The sequence below is a fragment of the Aythya marila genome (genome assembly GCF_965140915.1).
Source record: "Aythya marila genome assembly, chromosome: 1".
NCBI lineage: Eukaryota > Metazoa > Chordata > Aves > Anseriformes > Anatidae > Aythya > Aythya marila.
In genome coordinates this window covers 149,406,453-149,432,994 of record NC_139042.1, presented here as the reverse complement: position 1 = coordinate 149,432,994, position 26,542 = coordinate 149,406,453, and the positions used below count along the sequence as shown (strand labels likewise).

Sequence of the window (26,542 nt, the reverse complement as noted above, 5' to 3'; positions counted from 1 at the left end):
TACCAAAGGGGAACCTCAAAGTCTCGTTTCAGCAGTAAATGTGCAATGAGCAGCGTTTTCAGCATGCGGTGTTGGAGTGACCACTGCAGGCTTACCAGCTCAATGCAAACACCAGCTATTAACTTAAGCAGGTATTTTTAGCAGCCGTACAGCTAAGGGAGAAACAGTGCCAGCAGAGCCAAGAAAAGCACGAGCGAGGCTGCTGCGAGTTTCCTGCATCCCCTATGCCACCGAGGCACTGACCTGCTGTGCCCCCACCACACACCGCTCTGCCACAGTCTGCCTGCACCACGCAGGAACTTACAAGTCGTGTGTTTTGTTAGTTTGGGTTAAATACACCGATGGTGTTGGGACAAGAAGCCCCCTCGTGGGAAACAGTTTCACTAAAACACCAAACAGTGTTTGCTTATGGCCTGCAGCCTCTCCAGGATCTTCTTTCCAACACCCAGGCGCCTCAAAGCACCACTGAAAGAAGCATTCGTCCAGAGAGGCCTTGAGGCACCCCATCCCACAGCTCGCACCCGCGGGAGCACGAAGGAAGGAGCAGAGCTGCCTAAGTAGCAGGTCTGTTGCTGCATGCCCCGGCCAGCTCCCACTGAAGTCTCAAGGTGGAGATGGAGACGTTATCATGTATCTCTATCATCACACACAGATGACAAAAATACACACCAGAAAATATTTTCCTTCTGGAGGAAGAAAAGAAAAAGCCCTAGGAAGAAGAAGAAAAACAAAAAAAAGCCTCAGACTTTTAAGTTTAAAGTAAATTAAAAGTAATAAAACCCCCTTTCTGAATTATGTCATTAATGTAGCAATGTACATCAACACTGAGAACAAGACCCATGAGAAAGAACAGGTACATTTGGTCCAATCTTGCAAAGCCATGCTCGTTATGTCTTTATTCCCTACATGCCAACACAGGCTCATTACACATCTTTATTCCCTACATGCCAAGATCAGACCTTCTTGTAGACACACTTGAAAATAACGCTGTTCCTGTGCTTCAATATGAAGAGCTGAACTGCTCCTGGCTTTCCAGAACACACACAGACAGTAACCTGTGCAAGCACTGGTAGAGTTGGTCCTAGTTCATTCCTTATTTTTAAGCATGTCCTGATATGTTTAACATGCAAAAATTGCACATGAAATAGCCCCACACCCTGTTTCCAGAGAAGAACCTGCCTTCAAAACTCAGAAGACTTAAAGGAATCACAGCTGGGATTATCAAGGTGCCCTCTGCTGGCCCATGGAAAAAGTCATCTTGCTATCCCCTGCTTTCTTTTCCCAGAAGAGCCATCAAAGCCAGCACCTGTTTGTGCAAACATTCCATTTATTTAATAAACTGGCCAGAAAAACAACATAACAGACCATTCTTGATGACATATAAAAGTTTTTTTAAAAAATCCTTCCATTACATATGACTTTATAAAAATAACTTAAAGCACCATTCCAGGAATCTCAGTAGAAAACTATGGATTTGTTGCTGGGTAGAAGTTCAGGCACAAGGTGTTCTGCCCAGAGGGAGGAAGAATTTACCCCATTTTCACACCACAATGAACTCCCAAGAACCATTTAATTAAAGTAATCTGAACCTTCCTGCTAAAAGAGAGGGAAATGAAAAACCAGATCAAAAAGCACAATCATTTCCGGTACAAAGAGGCATTTTACCACCTCCTGATAAATATGGATGGAGTTTATCCAGCAAGAGAGTGAAGCTCACTTGTACTTTTCATGGAAACCTACATTTCAGAAGTATTGTCTTCTTAATTGAATACAAAACAAAACATACATGGAACTAAATCTAGCTCTTACGCCTTGTCTACACAGAAGAATTTTCACTATAGGTTTTCAGAGATTGAGTGGTGGTGGTTTGCCCCAGCTTGAAGGAAAGCTTCAGTACCAATGTGTTTAAAGTGGCCAGTTCACACCTGAAACCGTGCAGTATACAACTGCTCACCTGAAAAGGAAGAATTTATTCAGATTTGATAGTTGTTATGTAACACACTTGGAAGTATAATCCATTCAAATCAGGATTCTGTCAATTCTAAACTGGACTAACTATTACCACAGAAGCTGCAAGATACAGCTCAGAAGATCTGTTACATGCAATGTTGTTACTATGAAAATAAAAAAGTTTATGTATGACAAGGCTTTCTCACCCAGAACATTTTTATAAATAAGCATCTCTAAAAAGTCAAGTCATTCCGAAAGCAAAGAGATGTTATTCTAGATGGTACTACACTTCTTTCAGTGATAGCTTCTTCCTCGTGACCAAACATGTAGGTAATTTCCCCTGTTTTGGTACACAGCTCTGATCAGGGAAAATGCATGCTCACGAGGAGGACTTGTACTTGCAGTGTTAAAACCCGGTACACGGGGCACTACACAGTTATCTGAACTTGTGGTGACATTCTGGAGTTAGGATGCTCTTTGTTCAGGTAGCAAACTAAGGAAGAAAAAAACAAAGTTGTTGCTCAGCTGTGCCAGCAGTTCTTCCATCACTGCCCACCAGACAATGCAGGTTTTAGGCTATGACTTCATGAAAGCATTTGTTAAATGCCCTGCCAAACACCAGCTGGAGAGTTCAATACACCCATTGCTTTGCTGATTGCCAGCCCATCACCACTAGTGACCGACTCCGACTCCCGCAGAGCTCTTCTCCTCAGACGAACTGAGCGCTCTGGGTAAGATGTACACACTTCTGCAGACTTCTGAGGATGACTTCTCTCGAAACCTCTCTTCTGAAGTGCACAAGTCAGCCACAATGATGAAAGTCAGTCTCTGGCAATAACAAGAATGGGGGTCTTTAACCTCAGCAACCAGCCATGAGAGTATTTTCACCAGAACGCTTCGTCACGGACAGAGTGGTGAATACCTTCAGGGAAAGAAGAAAAAACAAGAACAAATACTTTTTAGTACAGCCAGAATCTATCTTCTCTTCCAAAGACTAATTTGGGCATAATGTTCAAACCACAGCCATTTCCTAAAGTAATAAAATAATAATAAAAACCCCTACATTTAAAATCCTTGCTACTAAATAGTGCGCACACAAATCCCCCCTGTTCCCTTCATTTACCCCATGGCCTTACTTTTACGGTGGAAAGAAACAATTAAGGAAGTCTCATGGCTTTATAGCACTTTTTGCCTTACTGCTGGTAAGTTTTTACAGTGCGAATGAGCTCAGCAATAACACTCTCCAGCCTGTACACCTAACAGGTGTCTTTATTGCTTAGACAATTTCTTCGTTGGGAAAGTGAAGTTAACCTAAGGCTGTAGCATTTGAAGAAAACCTAGCTTTTGCCTCCGTGTCCTTCCAGATATTATGGAAATGTGGAGCTGATTGCTGATGAGGGTATTATGCCTGGGTTTTGTATCCTCTGGACAATAGCTAAGAAACACTCAAGCCTAGCTTGGAAAAGTCAAATCCTTACTGCTTTCAAGTCATATTAAAGAAAAGGACATATTGAAGAATAATTATTGAAAAATTAAATGATATAAAAATTCAAAAAGAAAAATTATACAATAACGTGTTTAGTATTAGAACTTTACTATGCAAATAATTGCATTGTTTTGCACAGATGTAATATAGAAAGGAATGGGAAACCAAACTAAACCCACTTCTATTTAAATAGTTCAAAGTTGCAATAATTAGCCATCAAAGCCATCTCTCAGGAAGAATAAACTTAGCACAGAATAAAGTACATAGACATTTCATTTATGCAAATAGCACTGAAATATCTAAAGAAAATGGGGATCTGAAAGCCCTACAGTCCTGTAAGTAGCAGCTTTACTGCATTAAAGCTGCCAGAGCTCGTCAGAGACCATCAATAAATGATATGGCTCTTCTACTTTCTACAAGCATGTAAAGCATTATGCAAAAGTCAGGAAGACGAATGCATGTTTAATATATTATGGCAGAAGAACCAAAATATATTTAAACTATGGTGCATGGCTTGATACAGGCTTTCTGACTCTTCAGTTCTGATCCACAGACTGACAACCTGTGGGAATTTTCATTTGTTGCTATAGAATCACAGAATCATCAAGGTTGGAAAAGCCCTCCAAGATCATCTGGTCCAACCATCACTCACCCTACTACCAATGTCACCCACTAAACCACATCCCTAAGCTCCAGGTCCAGCCTTTCATTAAGCTTCACCTGCTTTCTTCTTGTCCCAACCGCAATCTCTGGGTCTGCTAGCCAGTTCCAGCAGCTCTGGGGACCACAGAGCTCCCCAGCTCCAGTAAGCCAGCTGGGAGTCTTTTGGTAACTAACTTTTTAGCTGACTCACAGAATCATCCTAGCTTTCAGAAAATACCTTTTCTTCATCACAGATGCTCAATCATATGTGCCCATATTTAAAGCAGTGCAGTACAGCCCAAAGTGAGAGGTAACTCTCTATACTTCTGACCTTCTACCAATATGTACTTGCAGTTATTTGTACTTTGCCTTGCAAGAAATTCCATTCAGAGTTCAGGCTTTCTGCAGAATATAATGCTGTTCAAATATGGGAAGTGAAATCTCACCCTAATTTACAAGCAGCGAGAAATGGGACCCTCAGTCTTAGTCTTCAAGTTGAGTAATACCGTGTTTCACGAGTCTCTCTGAGCAGTCAGTTAGCACTAATGCCAGTGAAGACGTCGGTATTTGATCCTGCAGCACTGACCCTTTAGTGCTCAGATCAGAGTTCATGTTCCTTAGCCTTTATATATGCATCATAAACAGAAGGCTATTATCCACCATTTTATTCAGCCAGATATGCACAGCCCTGACAAATTCCAAACATTTTTAAAACATTTTTTTCTTAGTCAAAGAGTACCATCTTGCACTTTGATTTTTGTTTACTGCATAAGAGATTAAATTAAGTAACAGGCATAAAAAACCTTCTAAAGACTGGCATTAAAAATGATCAGTGTTCCCTGGAGCTTTTAAATAGTGTATTTCTCCTGAGCCAATTTCTTCCTCCCCCACTCAAACAAATATGATTATCTGAAATTACCTCCCTAAATTATGTCTAATCATCATTCTATTCAATTTTAGCAGCTCAGATGTCCAGAATAAATTATGACTATCAGCCTCTCTTCACACTGCATATGCTAATATCCTGCTCAAGTTCACAGGTTTGAATGCCTCACTCAAAGTTCCCCCTCTGCAGGGCCCCTGATAAGATAAAGACTTACTGCCCCTCTTCAAGGGCTTGAAAATAACACTGCTAGATGATATTACGGGGGAAAAAAAAAAACAAAAAAAACTGTATTGCAGATGCTTTGAAGATGATTCAGATTGCTAGAAGTCCATTCCATTAAAGGAGCTCACATTAAATTGCTTATACCGCATCAGTTTGGAAGCACATGAGAAGTGGGTTTCACTTCTACAGGCTGGTATCCCGGTGCTCCCTCTCACACTCTGTAGCTAAAATACACAGGTAAGAACACAGATTCTGTACAATGACCTACAAGGGTCATATACAGTTACCTGGGGTTCTCAGCTAAAATAAGTGGCCCTAATGCTACTAAAATCAGTGCAGCATCTCCGATTTACACCAAGGGGGAACTGTTCCCTCCTTGTTAGACAAAATTCAGTTCTTTGTTAAAGACAAATAGCAAGACGAAGGCAAGAAGTTGTTATGTGGCCTTGTGTACTTCAATTCAAATACAAAGACCTAGAGAGTAAAGGAGAGAGCTTCAGAAGGACAGAATTTAATAGAAGAACTGGCATGTGGCTGGTCCCCTTCCACAGCACCAGTTTATATGCCTAATTTGAGTACATATATCCAGAAAAATTAGCTCTGACAAGCACCTCCAAAACGTGGGAGGAAGATTCTGTTCTTCCCAGTAGAGGGAGCACTGGGTTAGTGGAGATGACAATTATTTCACAAATGAAAAAAAAAAAAAAAAAAGTAAAAGTTAGTTTTTTAAATATTAAAAAAAAAAAAAAAAAGTTTCCTGTCTTTCCCTCCCCTCTACTTTCCCCTAATTCTGCCTTTAATAAAATTCTGATGTTTGGATTTCCAGCAGCTTATCCCAGAACGCTACGGAAGCTGGGATAGGAAGGTGACTTCATATACAAACCTCTGCACAGACTGGATGGATTCCTATGGTGCTGTCTAGCTGTTCTTTGGTCAATCCACATTTAATAGCAGCTGCAAAGCCTTGGGTGACTTCTCCAGCATTTGGGCCGAGGACATGGAAACCAATGACTCTCTCCTAAATAACAAAGAATCAAACGCAAGCACAGTTAGCTGTAAGGTCTTACTGAGAGTATTCAATTTCACCAGTTCACAAAACATGCCACAAATTAATGTAACCACAAATGTGAACTATCATTAGCTCCAACAGAAGGGACTTAGTGGGAAAAAATTTGTCTTCTCTCCAAGAAGGAAAAGATTAAACTAAGAATTCACGAATCAGCTTCCTTACAAGCTTTGTGCATGAGTCTTCCATTTATATCAAGAGCATTCAAATTTAACACACATCATGATCTACACTTGGTTATTGTGTATGTCCAAATTGCAAATGTCCTTACAACTTTATTCAGGCAAGCTGTTCCACTCATTCCAGTAAGATTAAGTAAAGGCAAACATCTTGCATAAAGGTTTGCAATATCAGGGTCTATGCTAGCTGGCTGGATGGTGCATACCTACAGAAGAACTCACAACTTGATAGTTGCTTAGTTGCTTGATAGTTTGAAAGAGCTATAAGCTAAAATTCTGGCTAGGAGAAGTGACAAGAGGTGTGTGGTAACTAAACTGACGACTACTGTTGTTGTGGTGTTCACTGCCATTGGAAGATAATATACCTAGAGATTCCCCAAATAAACTGAAAGACATCTAGTTACAAAGAAGAAAATATGACTCCATACATTACTTCTCATACCTCCACTACTGTTCAGCTGCAAAATACGCTGAATTGTGCACATATCCTTACTGAACACCCAAGGGAACAAGCCCTTTGAACTTGACTTTCTTTTCTTCAAGAGTTTTGTCTTCTTCAGCAAAAGCTAGCTGCTGTGGGCTTCAGTGGATTTCAGAACATTAACTGAATTTTGCTAATCACAGACCTAGCCCAGGTGGGAATCAAGAGTTATCTGCTCCTTCTGCTAAATATCACATGTAAGGGAGTGGGGATAACCACTACACTGGAAGGTTATTTTCTTTCAGTAAGCCTGACAACTGGGAATTACCAGAAGGTTCATTTAAATAAGAAAAGCTAACAGGAGACAGTATCTAAAATAGAATTATCCTTACTTTCTATTAAAAATATGCACATAATGTAAACATAAATCCACAGAAATGAAGCTGAGATAACTACAGTTTCCCCTATAAATTTAAATAGTTAATTTAATAGTTTCCATCCGGGGTAACTTTCAGCTCAAAAACTCTAAATGTTTAAACATATTTCTAATTTTCAGGACAAGAAAACATTTTAAATCACCAGAAAGTCTTCCTATTTTCTTAAGTAACTTTGGATTAGGAACATAAGTATGGGTTCTAAAATAACTTCCATGTTAGCGCAAACTCCTCCAGAAAAAGGAGATGGGCAAAACCAAGCAGATTTGAAGACTTCACAAAATGACACAATGCTTAGGAAGACTGCAGGAAGACAAATCTGTAACTGGTGATAAAATAAAACAGGCATAATAGATTCAAAACTTCATTAGGGCTTGAACCTTTATGCTATTAGCTTATTATTGCAATTAGCAATTTTACTTGTGCTTCAGCAGGTACTGTACGTTTCCTTAACCAGGAAGTCTTATCCTAGTCCAAGGCTAATCCTGGCATTATCACTCTAAATAAGATTTGTGCAGGCAAGATATATTAATCCTGTTAGAACAATCTCAGGAGTTTTATAGACACACATGGATTTGCAGAGGTCAAAGGATGCAATGATTTCTGAGTGATCTCCACTTCAGAGACAAAAATCTCCCAAAAAAATCATATCCTAGTTTGGGAGAGGGAGAATAAGATAAATGGATGTGACTTCTAACCATTATTTTTTCTGAAGTGAATCAATGGTTAAAATTAATGAACAGTCTTAGAGCTCTCTATTTGTCATTTTTCATATACAAAATACTCCCTACACAAATGCTGACTGCAAAATTTTCTATTTTACTGATGGTGATTTTTGTATCAACAAAAGTACTGCATCATTACAAATACTTATTACATTTCAAAAGGTAGAGAAAATGTAAATTCTTTTTTAACTTGTTAAAAATAACCTATTTATAATTGTGGTGTCAGTGGTCCCTACAATGAACATACAGTTTCTGTTTTCTTTGGAAGTAAAGATGCACTTACGTTATCTCGAATATTGCAAATTATCTTTGCATAGCATTTGTTGTTGTCTCTGGATGGCACAGTCCATTCCAGTGGCCAGAAGTGACTATGGTATACCTGGAAATACAGCACAGATGAGAAGAAGTTCTAATTACATAGCGGAGAGCATCTGCTGTCTCAGAGAGATCTTCCAAAAACTGCCAGTTTATCTTAAATTTGCATTGTCTGCTTCCAAAACCAGAGCTTTACTACTGACTGCAGCTGCAACAGACTTAGGAGAGTAAAGCACTTAGAAAATCATAACCTGAAACGAATTGCTATTTGAAAGAAGTTCCTAAGTGATTGCAACTTGAGTAAAAATATGCCCCTTCACAAAGTTGGAGAGAGAGAGAGATCAATGTTTCCTGTATTAATGGAGCTACAAAGCAATTATAACCATTGCTATACAAAACTGAAATTTAATAGGTTTGGATGACAGGTGCAACTCAATATTCCTACTGAAGCTTACAAACCAAAAGCCGTGTGACATGATAAAGAGGTCAGGATCAACTAGATTAGGGCTTAGCCAGAACACAAATGTTTCTGGATGCATATTTTCAAAAACGTGAAACAGAAGCAGATTTGCCACAATAAAGGGTCCAGTGTTTCACATGGAAGAGCAGAAACTTAACTCAATAACAAAAAATTGACTCTGTATAAACAAAGTCTGTGGGCATAGCAGAATTTCAGCCTCTGTCCTGTAGTTAGGTTAACAGCACTTGATGTGCAGCCATATTAAGTCATATTTACCTCTTTTCTCAACATATAAAAGGTATATTTAACAAAGCTAAGAGGAAGACAAGTTCTCAGCTGTCTGAACCACCACTTATGTGCTTATTTCCCCTGATAATGCCCCTCAAGTGATCCAAGTGGACATAAAAGAAGTTCAGATTATTGTCACACACCCTCCCTCATGCTTTCTGTAATGTGGTCTCCACAGTATTTTGTAAGAATGGTGTGGGACACCAAGTGCCTACATATTTCATTCCAACCGCAGTCCCAGTGAATGAAAAGGGATTATTCAAGTGAGTAAAATTAAGCACGTATCTGCCTAGATAGTCAAAATAAGCAGGAAAAACAGCGTACCAACATTTGTTTTCATAAAGTAAAAATCATCATGACAAAGAATTTGCCATCCTGTAGCTACAAAAAGCTCAGCTTTGACATTGAAACCAATGTATTACTTCCAACACCTCTAATTTATCCTGAAGTATTTGCACAGAAGATTTTTTTTTATAATAAATATTCCACCTACAAGCCCTGTTTGTCAAAGAGAGAACATATTTACAACTAGAACTATCAGAATTAGGGACTATTTTTAAAGCATGCTTAGGAATTGCCAAGAAAGACAAAAATATAGTCTCCTCCTGACCTTACATCAGAGTACAGAATGCTGTTTTAATCAACTTTTAACATCATTTTAAATTACAGACTCGGAACTTAAAATCTAGATGAAATTAAGGCATTTACCTCAATGTTTTCCTCCCCAAATTTCGCTATTGCATTCTCTTCGGAATATCCACAGGCTCCATATTCTAAAGGAGTGAACACTGTGGTTGGAACATTCACGTAGTCACACTGTGTGGTATTCAAAATAAAAAACACACACGATATTAGTAATAACATCAGCACACCGAGTAAAAATTAAGCAGTCTGAAAGTCAGGAATAAAAGTTGTATTATTTGTAACTCTGAAAACTACTTTTTCTTTATTTTAAATGAAGCTACAGTTCTGGTGTTGTCCCTCTCAGAGGTGTTAACTACAGCAAGAACAGAAAGACAGCTCAAAGCCACAGTGACATTAACATGCACAGAGTGAGAAGGAAATGCAGTAGTGCCCTGCTTTAAAACACACCAGATCACAAGTGACGCGGGAGATAAAAAGCAGTCAGTTCAACTGCTTCTACAGAGCGTTCTATTTTTAGGAGGTACTGCTACAAATACAACACCACCATCCAAAAACCAGCATCTTTTTCATCAGCTGCAGTCTAAAGTCTTTAGCATCTTTAGCAGATGCTATAGGCATGAACTACAGCCATCTGCAGTGATAGCACTGAAGTTATGTCCCCAGTCACATCCAATGTAAGTCAAAAAGGCCTGACTACTCCGCTGGCAGTGATCTGCCAAGATGCATCTGCAGGACACAGCCCAAGATGCTGCTGGCCTTTGCCATCAGGGTAGATTGCTGGCTCAGAGTAAACTCCTTGTCCCCCAGCCCACCCCAAGGGGGCTTCTCTGCAAAGCTACTTTCCCACTGCTTGATCCCCGACCCACGCTGGTGCATGGGGTAACACCTGCCCAGGCACAGAACAGCCTGTCTATGAGAACGTTACTCTAGCCCTACTAGAATCAAAGCAACATCACTGCTCTCCCCATATTTACCAAATTAATCATTCTGCCCCAAAAGGCTAGCAGGTCGGTTGCCTCTAATTAATTTCCAGCAACTTTATTCTATTAATTTCAACTCTAGTTTCTTTGTGTCTAGGTATCAACTAAGGTGCTGTTTACTATTCTTTCCCCACCTATCCATAATACTTATGTTTCATACTATCACCCTTTCCAGATTAGTTAAAACAGCAGTGTAAGCCAGGATCCCACCTAAGCAGTTATTTATTTCTTGGATTCATTCAGAGCGATGATGCTTTCTTTAGCAGCATAAGGATTTTCATAACCTGAGAGACAGTTATTTGGCATCAAATGTAAATTAAGACCGATCTGTAGTTCTGCAGTAAGAAATCCTGGCTCCGGCTATGGTTTACTTAAACTTTGCTTGACTGATATAATGACATTAGGCACACTAATTCAAGATTCTGTTACTGCAATACCTGCCAGCCTAAAACAAACAACTCAATCAAGCTCTAAATCTGGCTGATAACAGAACCTGATATGAGTACAGCAGGCTCTACAGTTGCAAGGGTTTTTACTTAATCCCCTTGGTTATGAAAGCGAGACAAGCACCCATATCAACGCTGCTTGGATAACATTGCTTCCTTCCCTTCTATTTATAACTTAAGATGTAAAAAGTACCCATGTTACTCCTATTTGAACCAGCATAACTTGACTGAAGCCTACAATCACACTCGTATGATATGTAAACACTGGATTCATTAATTCAACTTCTCAGGTATAAATACTTGTTGACTTATTGGCATACTTCATCTTTCTTTGCATCCATATTCAGTTTGTAGCAAAACTGTGTACAACACTGAAACCATAAGGATGTGAAAATACTAGTGCGAGTAACACTGAAAATTAAGAGCATCGCATCTCCTTGGAAGAAGTAGAGCAATGAGTGTTTTGTAGCAATTGGTTACTTACCTTAGTGGTTGCCCCACCATAAAGCCTCTGAACTAACAGTCTTCCTGCCTGGATTGCCACCGGTGTGAGTTCCAGCCTGTCCTGCAGTATATCTCCGATAGCGTAGATGTATGGCACATTTGTTTGCTCCACATCATTGACAGGTATTTTTCCTGTTCTGTGATTTGCATCAACAAAAATAAAAGATGTAAATATTCTGCTGTGAAGACTCAAGTGGTAAATAACATTGCAGCAATTGGGCCCTTTAAGCTTCAAGAGATAGGCATGTACTTGAAATATGTGGAGAAGAAGTCATAGTCACAACCTTACAACCTTGGTCAAGAAAGTAAGCTAGTGTAAAGTTTGGTTTCTACCAAGACTACAGGAATTTACACACTGGATAAGGAGGTAGCCACTGAAGTTGATTCATCTGAATAAATTCATTGGTGAGACATAACTGCTTTCCTCAAAATACACTACTACCAGCTGAACCGTGTACTGGAAACCTTGAGAAATACCAGGAAGAGACTTCTCCCACTCAAGCTGTAGGTTGAAATAATTTCTCCACTACTGAAACTCCAGTCCAGTGGGTGAAGTAGTTTCAATAAACTTGACCTTCAGGCTTCTTCACAGAGGCGAGTCAAGTTGTTAGACACTCCACTTAAGAAATACAGCAAGCTTTTTAGCATTAAACGTATTGAGCTAATGGAAGTTTTAAATTATTAATATTTCCTACTTCATTAATAAATGACATAGTATAGTAATCACTACAGGAAACTTATCTAACGAGTAAACTTAATCAGACAGGCACAGAAACAGTTGCACAGTTCCTTGAAGGACCAGTAGCGATTTTTGTATAAAGATGCAACTTTCTTAATTTTTGGTTTTGTTAACAAATATATACCACTTATTATTACTTATATATATATATGCTACTTATTATACTACTAATTCTATAGTTAGTTCTATTAAATTAGTAACCGATGTCCCAATGTCAAACAAATAAAGACATGTAGTGTTCTACAAGACAATATGGGTCTGCCAATTTTGAATTGAATTTTGAATTATTATTATTATTTTTTTTAACTTTAGAACATTGCAACAGTTCTCTTCAGCAACATCGGTCACAGTATTCATATACAAGCTGCCCTCTGTACTGCTCTCTCACATACTACCAAATCGAGTTAATGGTTCCATCAAAGGGAACATGGTCTAGGCCCCTCATATCTAGAATACATTTTCAAGTTACCAATATTGAAAATGCTACTGATAGCTCCACCCCCTGGAGCAATGACCTCACTACATTAAACCTGCAATTCTCTGCAGGAGAGAGATTGTTTCCAAAGGTAGAAGCCATAAAGCAAGAAATAAACTCCTCCAAAAACTAAAACACATCACCAACTCCAGCTGTGAGCTTAAGAATGCAACTTTGATTTTATATTCCAACATAAACATACAGTAGTATTTATGTTAAAAATGTAAATGAACCCTACCACACTAAAAGTCCATGTGAACAAACACATCTCTGCCCCAAGAGGTGGCAGAGATTAAAAAAAAAAAAAAAAGGTGATGGGAGTAAGAGAGTATGAGAAACAACTGACAGATCCTAGAAAGCCCAGTCACTGGAAGGAGCTGGCAGACCCGCCTTTGAACTGAGACAGAGTGGAAGAGACACATTTGACTCTCAGTATTTAGGAACTGACATTTCAGTATAAAAAAGAAAATGTGGTTGTACTATGCAAGATAACACAGCTATCTGCTGCATAGCCTCCTATCCAAACAGGAGACAATTTCTCCTGAAAGCATTTGACTGAGGATGCACGGCTGCCACTGCACTAGTCAATGGCACCAGCTGTGTAGTCAGTGATATAAAGGAGTCTCTTCTTACTTTTCATTGATTTTCACTCCAACTTTGTCCAAACCAATTTTTCTTGTACACGCATCCCTTCCAATTGCTAGCAGCACCTGCAAAACAGCAATGCACATGTTACTGATTTCCTAAAAACTCAAAAGCACCCCTGCTTGTTGCTACCTATTATTTTAATTACAGACTAAGGATCAGTACCTAAGGTTTGGTCACATTAAGATAAATACATTAGTTACCCATTGCGTGTTCATTGAGTTTTACACAAGCCACACTACCATCATGACCCAACAATACCAAGTTTTAGCTATAGGATTAAATGCAGCCAAATATATTTCCCTGGAAAAATATATAAACAGTATTCTAAATAAATCTGTTATCATCTTTCCTTGCAAATACATACTAAATTGTTATACCATATTCCCATATGTTGACACTAAAACACTCTTTAAAGAAAGGGCTCTTTAGGAAGGAAACTCAGGTGCTTATGCAAATAGAAGACAAAATAATCTTTGTTTTGATCAGAAAATATCATTTACTTACATATGCCCTCAACTAAGCCACTGCCAAATAATATTTGTTGAATATTATTTGTTTCTGCATTTGTTCAGAGTGATTTTTTGGACATTTGTTCAGGCCAAATTCTTACCCAAACCATAAATTTGGCTACCTTAACTAGAAAAACAAATTTCGATGTATAATGTCATGCAGAGAAGTGTTTTGTGCTTTTGCGTCTTGGACAACTGCCCAGTTAACTACACAACGTACAAGTGACAAAAGAACTGTGTTGAAGTTGTCCAAAATCTGCTTCTAGTCTTTTAGATGACCAAACCTGCCAGATCTTCAGAGCTGAAGGTTTTCAAATGCATCATACGCAGCTCATATAATACGCGACAGCATTTCAGTGAAAGATGTAATAGCAATGAGAAATCAGAAGTTTCTTTAAAATAAATAAATAGAAAAAAAGGCACTGATTTGGAAGTTTAAAAAAATCTTTCAGTACCATAGACCAAGAAAAATAGTATGACAATTCTGTGAAACAGCACTGCTGTTATTGTTTATCTTTCTCATAATATTAGTACTCAAGAGGCACTGATGTATATCCTTGCTATGGAATAAACTGATGGATGGTGCAGATAGATGAAGTCACTGGCACAGACTACTTTTTCCTTTCAAGGCCTAAGAAAATGAATGGTGTGAGAGGTGATGGAAGCAGTCAAACATATAAAGGCAGACCTGCATGCATTTGCACTGTAATTTTACTGCTTTCAGTGTATAATGAAATTCCCTGCCTGACTTGCCATGGGGTGTTTGTTTTTGTGAAGATGTGGCATCAACAAACAATCTTAGCAACACCTTAACAGCAACACCTGTTTTGTGTAGCTCTTGTAATGACCATTGTTTTATGCTAACTCCAGAACAGCATGCTTCAGTTACTATAACAGTTATTAAAAATCATTACTTATAATTTATGACAAATACTTCCCTGGGCAAAAATCCTGCAACTGATTCCACATGACCAAGCTCCTCTAAATCCCTAAGCTAAAAAACAGGTTTCAAAAGCATGCAAGTGATTTGGTAAGGCACGTGGGACTCATGCCCATGGATTCTAGGACTTTTCTCACATTAATTACATGTTGATTATGTACCATTAGCCTATTGTAATAATTGAAAATATATTTTTTTTTAATTAAAGCTAAACTATGGATAAAAAGACCCCAGGAAGCTTAACATTAACTGGAAGGTTATTCCATGTTCTTTACATATATAGACAGGACTCACAGTATTGTATTCCCCTTCAATTACTTCATTCCCCTTTGTGGACTTGGCTGTAACTTTCAGTCTTCCAGGAGTTCCTTCCTCAATCTGCTCAACCTACATTTGGGTAAAAAAGAAAAAAGAAAAAAAAAAGTTAGTTTCAAATTAAAGTATACACATATATCTAAGTCCCACAATATATCTTACAATCAAACGTGAGTGTTTAACCACGACCTAAAATTCAAGCATTTGTTCTAAAGATATTTTCACCACTCTTTAGATTTGTGATTATTACTTTCATATTTAAACATTTTGTTTCATCTCCATGCATTTATTCTTATAATTAACACAACAGGACCTCATTTCTGTGTACAACAGTTGTATTGACTGCTAACTCTTGTCCAAGAAGCTGTCAGTATCAACTGTGGACAGGGAAAGTGAGGAGGAAGGGAACTACTTCTAGACCTGGAAACAGAATCAGACATTTTCTTAAGCCACACCTAGAGGACCGTGGTGTCTTTCACCCATGGGGAAGCCACAGTCATAGCCCTGCCCCTACCCCTGTTGAGTGACATCAGTCCAATACATAAAGCTGCAATTGTCTTGCAGGAGAGGGCAGCAGTTGGCTCTTAATGGCTGAAAAACACCACCAGCTTAAAAAAAAGAAACAAACAAACAAAAACAGCCCTTCCAAGTTCCTCAAAGTAAGCTGAAATAAATATTACTAGTTTTAGCAACAGATCAAGCTTCTTCTCTCCCCCCATCCTAACTGCAGTGGGTTACAGCCTATTCCAGTAAAGCAAAAAAAAAAAAAAAAAAAAAGCACCCCCACATAAAAAAGAGAATCTTTTTGCAATTGTGTTCTTTGCTGAGGGTAATAAAATATAAAGGCTTGTTTAAAACAAACACCCTCCCAAAACACATGCAACCTCTACATAACCAGAAAACAAAGCAGAAAGTGATGCCACTGGCTTTTTTGCCCCCTCAAAGGCTCCTTTTTCCTCCAATAAACAATCAACACCAAACGAGCAAATGGAATTTGAAGCTACATAGGCGGGTTCTCTTTCGCCTGGACTGTGAGAGAACTATATGTTTAACTGCAGTCTTCCTTTTACCCTCTCAGAACAACTGCCACAGCTCCTGCTTTATATTCAATATCTGGAGTCAGGAAAGGAAATTTCCTGATTGTTTCCCTGTCCTTTATTTTTTTTTTTTAATTTAAAAGAACTCCAACCTTCTGTCCCATCCTATCAACTTTACAAAATCACTTTTAAATTGCTCCTATTTCAAGGTGGCATTATTTATAATCATTTTCTGTCTTCAGGTGTCACACTGAATAATAAGCAGAACATGCAGAACTTCAAAAACAATGCAAGAAAGAGATGAAAAGATCTAGTAAGGAGATATCCAGGAGTTAAAGGCTATTCTCAACTAGAAACAAGGCCACATATTTTATTCGCATTGAAATCAAACACATACTGAAGGGACATTATGGAATAGACAAAAGTGTACTTAATGACTAGGGTGAGGGACTCTTTGCAGACTGCATCTGGCTGGGGGAGGCCACATGCCATTTAGTTGAAATGATCTGCTTCTTTGAAGACTAATATCCTCCTTTCCTACCCCACCAAAAGAATTTACAGAAAGATAAATCTGAAACAATCAAAAGCTAGATAGTCATCCCTGACCCTCTGTAGGGTCAGATCTACAGAGTGATAACTGGCCAGAGCATTTTTTAAATTATTCTTTATATTAGTAAGTGTGAAGAAAAAGAAACAAAATAAATAATTTAAAACAAAAAACAAACAAACAAAAAAACACAACACACCAGTTTTCACTCTATTTAATACTTTACTTCCTAAAGTGTTAAACTCAGTAGTATACTAGTTTAACACCAATCAGAAAAATGCTTAATATATTTCCTATTTCATAATTAAGTCCTAATCGTTGTGGAAAAGCATTAAAAACGCCAAACAAACAACATTGTTAGGACTCTCTAAAGCCTTTGTTAAGGCAGTTTAACATAAGAAAAGCTCCAGAGCTTATCTCATCTACTTTGCAACCTGAATTTGCCTATACATAGACCTAGCAGCCTGCATGCATACCCCTATGGAATTCCAAGAAAATTAGGCATGTATGTAAGGTCTCTGCCAAGTAAAAGACAGAGATGGATACTTTAAAAACTCCTTTACTTTCTGGTCCTATGCACTGTAAACAGAATTTGCTGGCTGAGAATTTGAGAACTGACAATGAAAAAGATGACTATTTGTGATGCACTAGGCCTGGTCTTACAGGAAGTATACATGTACATCTTCCCACTTATCAGTCCACAAGAAGTCTTAAAGCCTTCACAACAGCTGCTAGAATTTAAGTATATTCAATATTTTCAGGATCAGGACAAGTAGGCAAAACAACTTTTTAATGTAACAAACACTAACTCATTATGAAAGGTGTACTACAATCAATTGTAGTACCACCTCAAGCCTACCTTGATCGGCACAAACTCTCTGATGAATTTGATTCCGTGTTCTTCCATGTATTCACCAATTTTGTTTGCCATATCCTGGTCAAATCCTCTTAGAAGAATGGATCTCACCATTACCGTGACATCTAACCCAAGGCCTGCAAGAAATCCTGCACATTCCAAGGCCACATAGGAAGCTCCAACCACCAGGGTTTTCCCTGGACAGTAAGGCAGGGAGAAAAGATCATCACTGGAAAAAAGGGGGAACAAAATAAAAAAAGTTAGAGAAAAACAGGAGAATATACTGCACTTTATATTTTTCTACTTTCTTTTGTAAAGATTTTATTCCTTTTCCTGATCACAAACAACAACAAAACTTATTTTTGGAAATCATACTAGAATATTAGATCAGTATATGACAGATTAAAACATTCTAATTAGGACCACACACAAAAATATGAAATACTCCAAAAGAGACAATAAAATGTAGATTTTTTTTTAACAAACTTCTGACAATTTTTTGAAAAAATAGGATATTTTTCCTGAATTGCTTCAAATATTTTACTGCAAATTTTAGCTCCTGACAGCTAGAAGGAAGAGGAAAGGGTTTAGCACGTAAATAAACACACCACCTTAACTTCTTTGAAGACTTCTCCTTTTGCTAATTAATTATACAAAGAGCTAAATACATGCAGACAATAAAACAAATTAATGCAAACCACAGTAACAGGCAGAGCTAGGAGTACAAAATTAGAGCAAACATTTATTTGCCTGCTTTCCACTTCTTTCAACTGCTTCATCAACATCTCATTTCTGACACACCTTGGAATTAGACCCAGGCTGTGGAACCAGGGCCTCATGGAGGCATTGTGCTTGCTCAGCAGAAATGCAGGAAGAGTTTGGCAAGAAAATTCTCCAAAGATTTACATTTTAAAAAGCTTCACTTTTTTAGCCATCAGCGGCAACCACTAAACAAGATGCTCTCTGCAAATGCTGCAGTGGAATGAAGTGTGCCTGTGTAATTAAAGGCTACATCATAGCTCCTAGCTCTCAAGGAACCCAGTTAAGATTACAACAGCCAGCCTCACTCTGATAGCCTGTAACTCTGGCATTCCTGACCCTTCCACCTTGTTGTTATTTTAAAGCCCTACTTTATCAGCTATGTAATCTACTACCTTTAATTTCACTACCACTTAGTATTAGGGAAACATACAACGTGGTGTTTGAGTTTCACAGGGATTATGCCAGTCATTTATTTCATTATTACAGGTTTGCAAGCCTGTAATTCCAACCTGTGTTTCTACAGTACGTAATTTAGCAGTTAGCCTGATATGAAAGCACATTTTATCCATTTCATCTGCATATCACTTTTTTGTATGTGTGCACACATGTAAAATTGTGCTGAAGTTCCTTGTTTTTTTTTTAGCCAGACATTTGAAGCAGATTCTCCCCGAATTTGAATTCACTCCCCTAAGCAGCTGGGAAAAAATTGGTTCAGGTTTCAAGACTGGGACTCCCACAGTGTGTGAGGACAGGCACATTTCAACCAGCTTCACAACATCAGCTACTTTCAAACTCCCCCTTTCCCTGACATTGGAGCCGGAGTTTCTCTCCATGCAGACTGTGCTCTTCATTATGAACAAAACTCAGTACATGAATGGAAAGACCATAAAGAATGAGGACAAAGTGTGTGTAACAGTAACTAGGGCACAAATGATGAATTAATTTTATGACAGACACGCAAATGATTTCTGGGATTCTCAAGCTGCTCTGTTATCAGCTAGAAATGGAACTGTTCTAGCCTACCACCCACAGGCCAGTGGTGTCCAGCGGACAACATTCCCAGCACCCTGACATCCGTCTCTAGCTCTTCTCCTTCTCCTTACTCTCCTCTAAGAAGCAGAAAGAAACAATATAGAGAAACAACACCATGCAAACAGCACTGCTTATGCTTTACCACTATTTCTCACAGGTTAAGCATTTACACACAGTGAATGACTTCACATTCTTCCTGTTTTTACCTGCTAATGCAGTATTCCTTGTCTCCAGGGATACCCAGGTAGCGTGGCCTTTCACCAGTGGCAATGAGAAACCTCTCAGCTGTGTACAGTTTTTCAACTCCTCTTTTATTTGTTGCCTGTGAACAAAGCAATAGTCCAAAGTGAGTGTTTTGTAGTCCTACTAAGGGAAATATTATTCTTTGACAAACATCTGCGTTCAGAAAACACTACAGGAAGACCCAGCAAACAGGGCTAGGCAGTACCTTAACTGTGTGTGGCTGAACAAATTCTCCATATGCATTCTCGTATGTGACTTTCTTCTCTCTCAGTGCTACTCGATAACCCCAGTTCAGTGAGCCAATGTAATTCTGAACCGATTCTGTCATCGTCATCCAGTTGTGTTTGACTGTTGGAAACAAAACAGATGTTTGTCTTTCAGTCTGACACTTATTTCCACGGCCAACCCCATATTCCCAGACAGACTTTTTTCATGACCCAGTCACCTTTGTCCTGTTCCTATTTCACTCCAAGGTAACTCTACTGAAATTCAAAGAGCTACATCAGCAGAGACCAAACGAAAGGTCAGTGAACCAGATACGCCTTAAACAATCAACGACTTGCCTTCTGCCAAGCATTTGCGATATTTCCTCCCTTTATTAGCACAGCCGCAGCCTTTGACACATGGAACACTTAGACTTTGCATATTATTAATCGTTTTCCAATGACACATGCTCTGAGCAGGTGACATTGCTCAACAAATGAAGATTACGCATCTCAGAGGTGCCTCTGCATGCTCCCCCTTATAGAATTACACCATAAATAGATCCCAATCCTACAACCATGCACTCTAGAGCTAATACAAAGAAAAATTCAGCTTCTGATGTAGAAGCAATGCAGACTGAGGGAACAGTAACCCTTGCCTGCAATTATTAGTAAGCTTCTGTTTCTAACAAAAACATTTTGGGGTATTCCTTTGGATGTTGTGTTACATTCAGAAATAGAGTAATATCTTACTGCTTTTATTCACAGAGCAGTGTGAATAAATCAAACACTGACACAATGAGAACATATTAAAAACAGATCAAGTGCTGCAAGGCAGTAAGTCCTGTGGCTCTAAACTTGAAAAGCACTTAAGCTTATGCGTAGTCACTCTGAAGTTGCCTAACATTGTTAAAGCCAGCACATAAGTGCAACAAACACTTGACTGTGAAAAGAACCTATGGATTTTCAGCACAAATGACAAAAGTGAAAAAAAAAAAAAAAAAAAAAAAAGTTCTCCTTCTGTACCTTCTTCTGTAAACTGCCATCCAAATTTGCGTGAATCTTGCAAGGCTTGTCCCAGTAAAGCTGCCTGGTGCATCAATTTTTTAGGTATACAGCCCACATTTACACAAGTTCCTCCAAGACCTGAGAGAAAGGCACAGAATGCATTTTTCACATCTGTGTGGCTGATCCCAAAGAACAATCAGACTCTTAGTAAATAATGCTCCCTTATAACAAATTTGCAATGAAGAAAAATTTACCCCATGAATTTCCCAGAGGCGTAGGCGTGACAAAATCCAGCACCATCACTTTCTTTCCATATTTGGCAGCCTCCTGCAAAACAAATTAAATAAGACATGTATCTAAATATTAGAGGTTAAATTTGGAGTAGATGATAACATCATGCATTGATGAAAAGCTTTGTGACTTTTAATTAAGCAATAATGAATGATTTGCAAGAGAACAGCCAGACAGCCATTAATCTTCAGAATTAGTCTGTGCAGTCGGTAGGAAAAAAAGATGAAGGGGAAAAACAGGCATTTACTCTGCTAAACATGAGCATGGCACCAGTTGATCAAGGACTCTGGGAGTCAGACCTCTTCTCGCCTCCATCCCATCATTATGTTTACAATATTTCCCAACATGACATTTGCTTTTAATATATTTAACAAGTTCTTCATTAATATGGTTTTCCATTCATAGATGGTTCCTCAAATGTTTGTTCGAAACCACATCACACAATGACATCAGCATTCACGTGGCCAAGCATTACCACTACACTCATCCAGTCTTTCTCCTTGTAGAAAAGAAACACTCAATTTTGTGTACAATACACAGTTGTCAGGATGAGGTCTTGCTCTTCACCCTAGTCAACATGTGGCACCCTGACTCGACTTTCAGGATGCACAGATGTCATCTGTTCCGGAAAAGCAATGATTTATTTTATGATAACTCCCCTGAGAAGTTTCATTAGCAAATATAGAAGCAATGTGTGTGCATGATTCTGAGAAATGGAATTTTTACACTGACTCCAGTATTCCCTTTGTGCTTTTTTAAGAGAAAGGCAAAAATCCATGGTAATAACTGGTACCAGAGAAAGACACTTAAGCACTACAGAACTGAGAAACAAAAGATTCCTCCACGAGATGCAGCAAAATAGCTTTGGTACTTTGAATAACCACAACTGTGCTGCATCACCTGATAAATTCTCAGACATGTAATAGCAACTATAGGCACAGGACATTACCCTAAGGCCTTGGGTTTGGTTTGGGAGGAGTTGGATAGCTTTCAGCATTAGATTACTAGTAAGACTCGTTAATCCAAATAGTTGACAATCAAAATTTCAATTTTAAATGCATCTCATTTCATGCAAAACACAAATCATATTTCAAACAACATAGGCTATAGACAACTTAAGAAAATGTTAACGTATGAAATTTCTGCTTCCAATTAAAGATCAAGGTTGGCCAAGAGGCTCACTTTATGCATTAGCAGCACCTTTGATAAAGTTTCTCAGAAAGGTGCTTAGGGATTTAGATGTGTTATTAATGCTTCCTTACAACAACAACTCTTTCAAACAGCAGTTTGAAAGCACATTACCGGCGTTAGCTGTCTAACCAGAACGCACCATTCCCAAGCTGACACTCAGCTAGATGGAGCTGTACATAACAGAGCACAGCACTGTACTGCCACCTCAATAGAGATCACAAACAGATAGAACCACATCTGCACGGTGATAAGCCCACAGTAACAAAACTTGCCCTGTAGGCTTTCAGACCTTGCTGGATTTAGTGCAATGTGCTGTGAACACAAAGGTTGCTTAGGGCTGGAGCTGTTCTCTGTGAACTGGTGGTGGCCTGGCAGTTTTGATCTGGGTCTGTGGCTGTGCTGCTCAGAGTCAGCTTGGCAGCACTGGCACTCACTGTGGGGACAAGCCTCCAAAATAAAAAGCTCTGAGCACCGTATGGAGAGGAAGGGGAAGTTGTTCACACAATATTGCATGTGTTATAATGAAAAACAAACATGTAATCAACCTAGTTAAATTGCTGTAGATATCCGGAACTTGGTACAAGAGCTGTATGGTTGTTTTTTGTTGTTCTTGTTTTGTTTTGATTTTTAAAGCACTAAAAATACTGAATAAACTAAGTATTAGTCAGAAGCCTACCCACATAAAACAGCTTCATTTCAACTTAACGAAGCTGTTTTGAAACACACACATGACTACTGATAGCAATGGTGACTTTATTGATCTACCGTCCTTTGCTCCACAATCACATGAGTACACTAAGAGGCAATATAATTTATATGCTGAATAAGGTAATTTATCTCTAGCCCCACACCTTTTCCATCCCACAGCCGAGAAATGATGCAATAATCACCGCAGCTACAGTCTCACAACCTCGCATATGCATACAGCAAAGCAAAGGAGCCTCCTAATGGGAATTTCAACAGATGGCTTTTCATTAGTCCAAGCCGGTTTTGCATTCCTGCAAGTTCTCTTTTACTCCTTCATATTAAGCACCCCTAGACCCTGAAAACTTCTCTTTCCAGGTCCTCTGAATTTTTGTAGATCTTATCTTTCATCCTCGGCCACGACAACAGTGCCTTATTGATGGACAAACTACCGATATAGATTACAGACATCCTGCATGTTACAATCCACCACAGCTGTGCACTCTCACTCTGTTAAGATGAGTAACTTCTGGCTTCTAACAGCATTATCTCTGACCTGTGGGCATACAGGGGAACCAAGTTTCACTCCACTGAAATGTACACCATGACATTTTAATGTTTTTCTGCTTCTGAACATATGGAAAATACTATTGTATTCTATACCTATGATATGGAGAAGACTGTCTTTAACCTGGAGGTAACTTCAAAAGAACTCCTGCTGAACAGGCAGAATTGTTTCTACAAGTGTTCAAGATATCCAGATCCAAGGTGCTGAGGATGTCAGCCACCCACTTAAAAGGGCAGTGTGAATCTGTATTTTCTGTCCCGTACCTTGGCAGCGGCCAGACCGCCTGAGCCCCCACCGATGACAATGAGGTCATAGTCGTAGGAATGGGGCGCCGCTGTATGCCCGTTCATTTCCAGCAGACTCTGAGGATTGCCTTCTTTATGTGCCTGAACAGAGAAAGCAAAAAGGATTAGAGAATATTGAAACATTACCCATGGTGCTTAAAAATGAGCATTTTCAGCAGCAAATATTGTGATATGGGAATGTAAGTGCATCTGTATTTTCTCAGCTCTGCTCTTGATTAGCTTTTTAAATCTTCATCTTCTTAATCCATTGTTGGATAGCTCAGTACCTATTAGATACCAAACTATGAATTTCCTTGTTCTTTGGAGACCTGGGTTTCCTTGCAGAGCTTCGTCTTCCGCATCGCCACAACCCCAGTGCCTCCTCACACTGTGGGCACCAGGATGAGATGCATACCTGCTGACACAGGCATTCTATGGATTTATTTTATTGCTTTCATCTGCCCTGGACTTCCCTAATTAGTTTTTTCCCCTCCTGCTGCATATATGAGTAGGAAAATACAACAATATGCAACACCATAACAATCTGCAATTACCAGCCTTACCAGCTGAATGAACAGAACTATCTGAAGAAAATACTTTCTGAAAACGACATTTTTTTTAACATAACTAGATTATCACAGTAGCTAACTTTGGAATCAAACAAATCAAGTGTGATCACTAAAGTTTCTGAGAGGTTTTGTTTTTGTTTTTTTTTTTTGGATCAGATGACTACAACCACAGGAAAATAATCCCCTAAGTCCTAAAATGCATTCTGACCGCTCTGTGCCACACAGAACATTACATTAATCTTCTTATACTTTTTCTAAAATGATTCTTCGTACTCAAACTGTGGAGTTCCAATGAATCAGGACTTCAGACCCTCAGGTCCTTCAAGTTGCTGGGAAAATTCTCAATGCCTCTCAAAATGCCCAACAAGATTTGGAGTAAGTAAACACGGGATGCCTCAACTGATACAAATCACTGAGTATCAACTGAACACATGATAAAACTTTTAAGACTTAACAAAAAAAAAAAAAAAGTAAATAAAGAAACCTCACTACGTCACTTTACAAATCTGGTCACTTTTATTCAAGTGTTTCTGCCATGGTAAATAGAACACAAGAAAACAGAGACGTTTTCCCTCTCTTCTTGTCTAAATTTTGTTTTGCATTAAGCTTCCCTTTGAGCTCAAGCCATTCTACAACTGCCTTTCTCTGAGGTTAGATTAGTCCCTCTCTCCAAGCATTAACTGGTGCCAGTGCATCTGTATCAGCGACAAAAAATCCCTGACACTCCACCAGACCACACAGTAATTTCAGCAAAAATTCAGACTCTACTTCTGCCTGTAGGAAGTTACATTCGTATTAGTCTTTCATAACCAGCATGTTATTAGTAAAAACCAAAACCTCGAAGACATCTGTCGTTTCTGTGAAAACATCCAAAAATACCTTGTCTTCCTTCCTTTTCTCTTCCCGCTCTGTCACCCCAACATATAACCCTGCCACTGAATCTTGTCTGCACTCAGTTCTCCTTTTTTCTATTTTTCTAACAGTCATCAGACAAGCTTCCCACTGCAATCAGAAAGACTAAAAAAGGAGCATGTATCGCATTATGGTGTGCGGTTTCACTTTATTCTTATTTAGGGACAGAGAACAAGAGAAAGCACGTTGTTCATTTCTGAAGTATGCCCTCTTGTTCGCTCAGCGACAACAGGACGGTGTGAAGCTTAAGGGCAGATTCAAACTTACCTCCCACGCAGTCATCAGACCCAACTACCAAGAATCGCATCTTTACGATGTGTACAGATGTAAAGTATAAAGAAACTACAATATCTACTCATGGATTTTGCTTAAATCACTGCTCATAATGCCAATTTTTTTTAAATCTTCCTTTTTAGGAAAAAATGCTTTGTATTTTTACATGTGGATTAAGAAGCTTCAGCTTTTATTCCATCAATGGTGGAACCATTAGCTTTGTTTTATTTTTTTTTTTTGTTTCCATTCAATGGAACAAACCCATTGTTTGGCTCATTTTCCATAAGCTCTTGATGAAAACATACTAAAAGCTTAGATCACACATAGTAGATTATAACCTTCCCTGATGAAACCACCTCCTAGAACTCCACTCTAAAACAGCCAGGATATGGACAAGCTTTGCTTCCCGTTTAAGGGGGCAACTTGTTCCTGACCATGAATCAGGACTGCGACCCCATACTGAGAATGTATCTCCTCCTTTCTTCTCCCAAGAACTGTAATTTTTCTTTTAAGTTTATATTCTTCTTATTTTTTCACGCCAAAACTAAATTACAGAGTTTAAAATGCATGTCCCCCTACCTTTAAAGATTTCTCATGACCTCCTATTTGCTTCTCTTGCACAAAAACACCTGGCTGTGAAGTCTCTGTGGTTACTTCTTGCAGCTTCTGTGCACTCTCTGTGAAATAAAGGACAAAACAATGTAGTGTTTGGAGTGGCGCCCTTTATGTAGGTTGTGCTCCTGAAGCGAAATTGTCCGGGGGAGTGGCCTTGGCAGCTTCATCACTTCCTCATCAGCAGCACGCCTG

General features: G+C 38.8%; 1 protein-coding gene across 3 annotated transcripts in view; it reads right to left on the bottom strand.

Annotated features, from left to right (window-relative positions):
• Positions 1-1,309: 1,309 nt before the first annotated feature.
• The window catches only part of TXNRD1 (thioredoxin reductase 1), a 37,202-nt gene continuing 11,969 nt past the window's right edge, over positions 1,310-26,542 (bottom strand). For all 3 annotated transcript variants that reach the window (XM_082765613.1, XM_082765614.1, XM_082765615.1), the window contains exons 2-15: positions 26,315-26,412; positions 23,961-24,083; positions 21,218-21,290; positions 20,982-21,101; positions 19,958-20,100; positions 19,716-19,831; positions 17,719-17,944; positions 15,255-15,347; positions 13,497-13,573; positions 11,630-11,786; positions 9,783-9,890; positions 8,295-8,390; positions 6,070-6,204; positions 1,310-2,872 (exon numbers count right to left, since the gene is read on the bottom strand). In XM_082765613.1, coding sequence (XP_082621739.1) covers positions 2,810-2,872; positions 6,070-6,204; positions 8,295-8,390; positions 9,783-9,890; positions 11,630-11,786; positions 13,497-13,573; positions 15,255-15,347; positions 17,719-17,944; positions 19,716-19,831; positions 19,958-20,100; positions 20,982-21,101; positions 21,218-21,290; positions 23,961-24,047 — 1,494 coding nt within the window. In that variant the 5' untranslated portion in view covers positions 24,048-24,083; positions 26,315-26,412 and the 3' untranslated portion in view covers positions 1,310-2,809. The remainder of the gene's footprint in view (positions 2,873-6,069; positions 6,205-8,294; positions 8,391-9,782; positions 9,891-11,629; positions 11,787-13,496; positions 13,574-15,254; positions 15,348-17,718; positions 17,945-19,715; positions 19,832-19,957; positions 20,101-20,981; positions 21,102-21,217; positions 21,291-23,960; positions 24,084-26,314; positions 26,413-26,542) is intronic.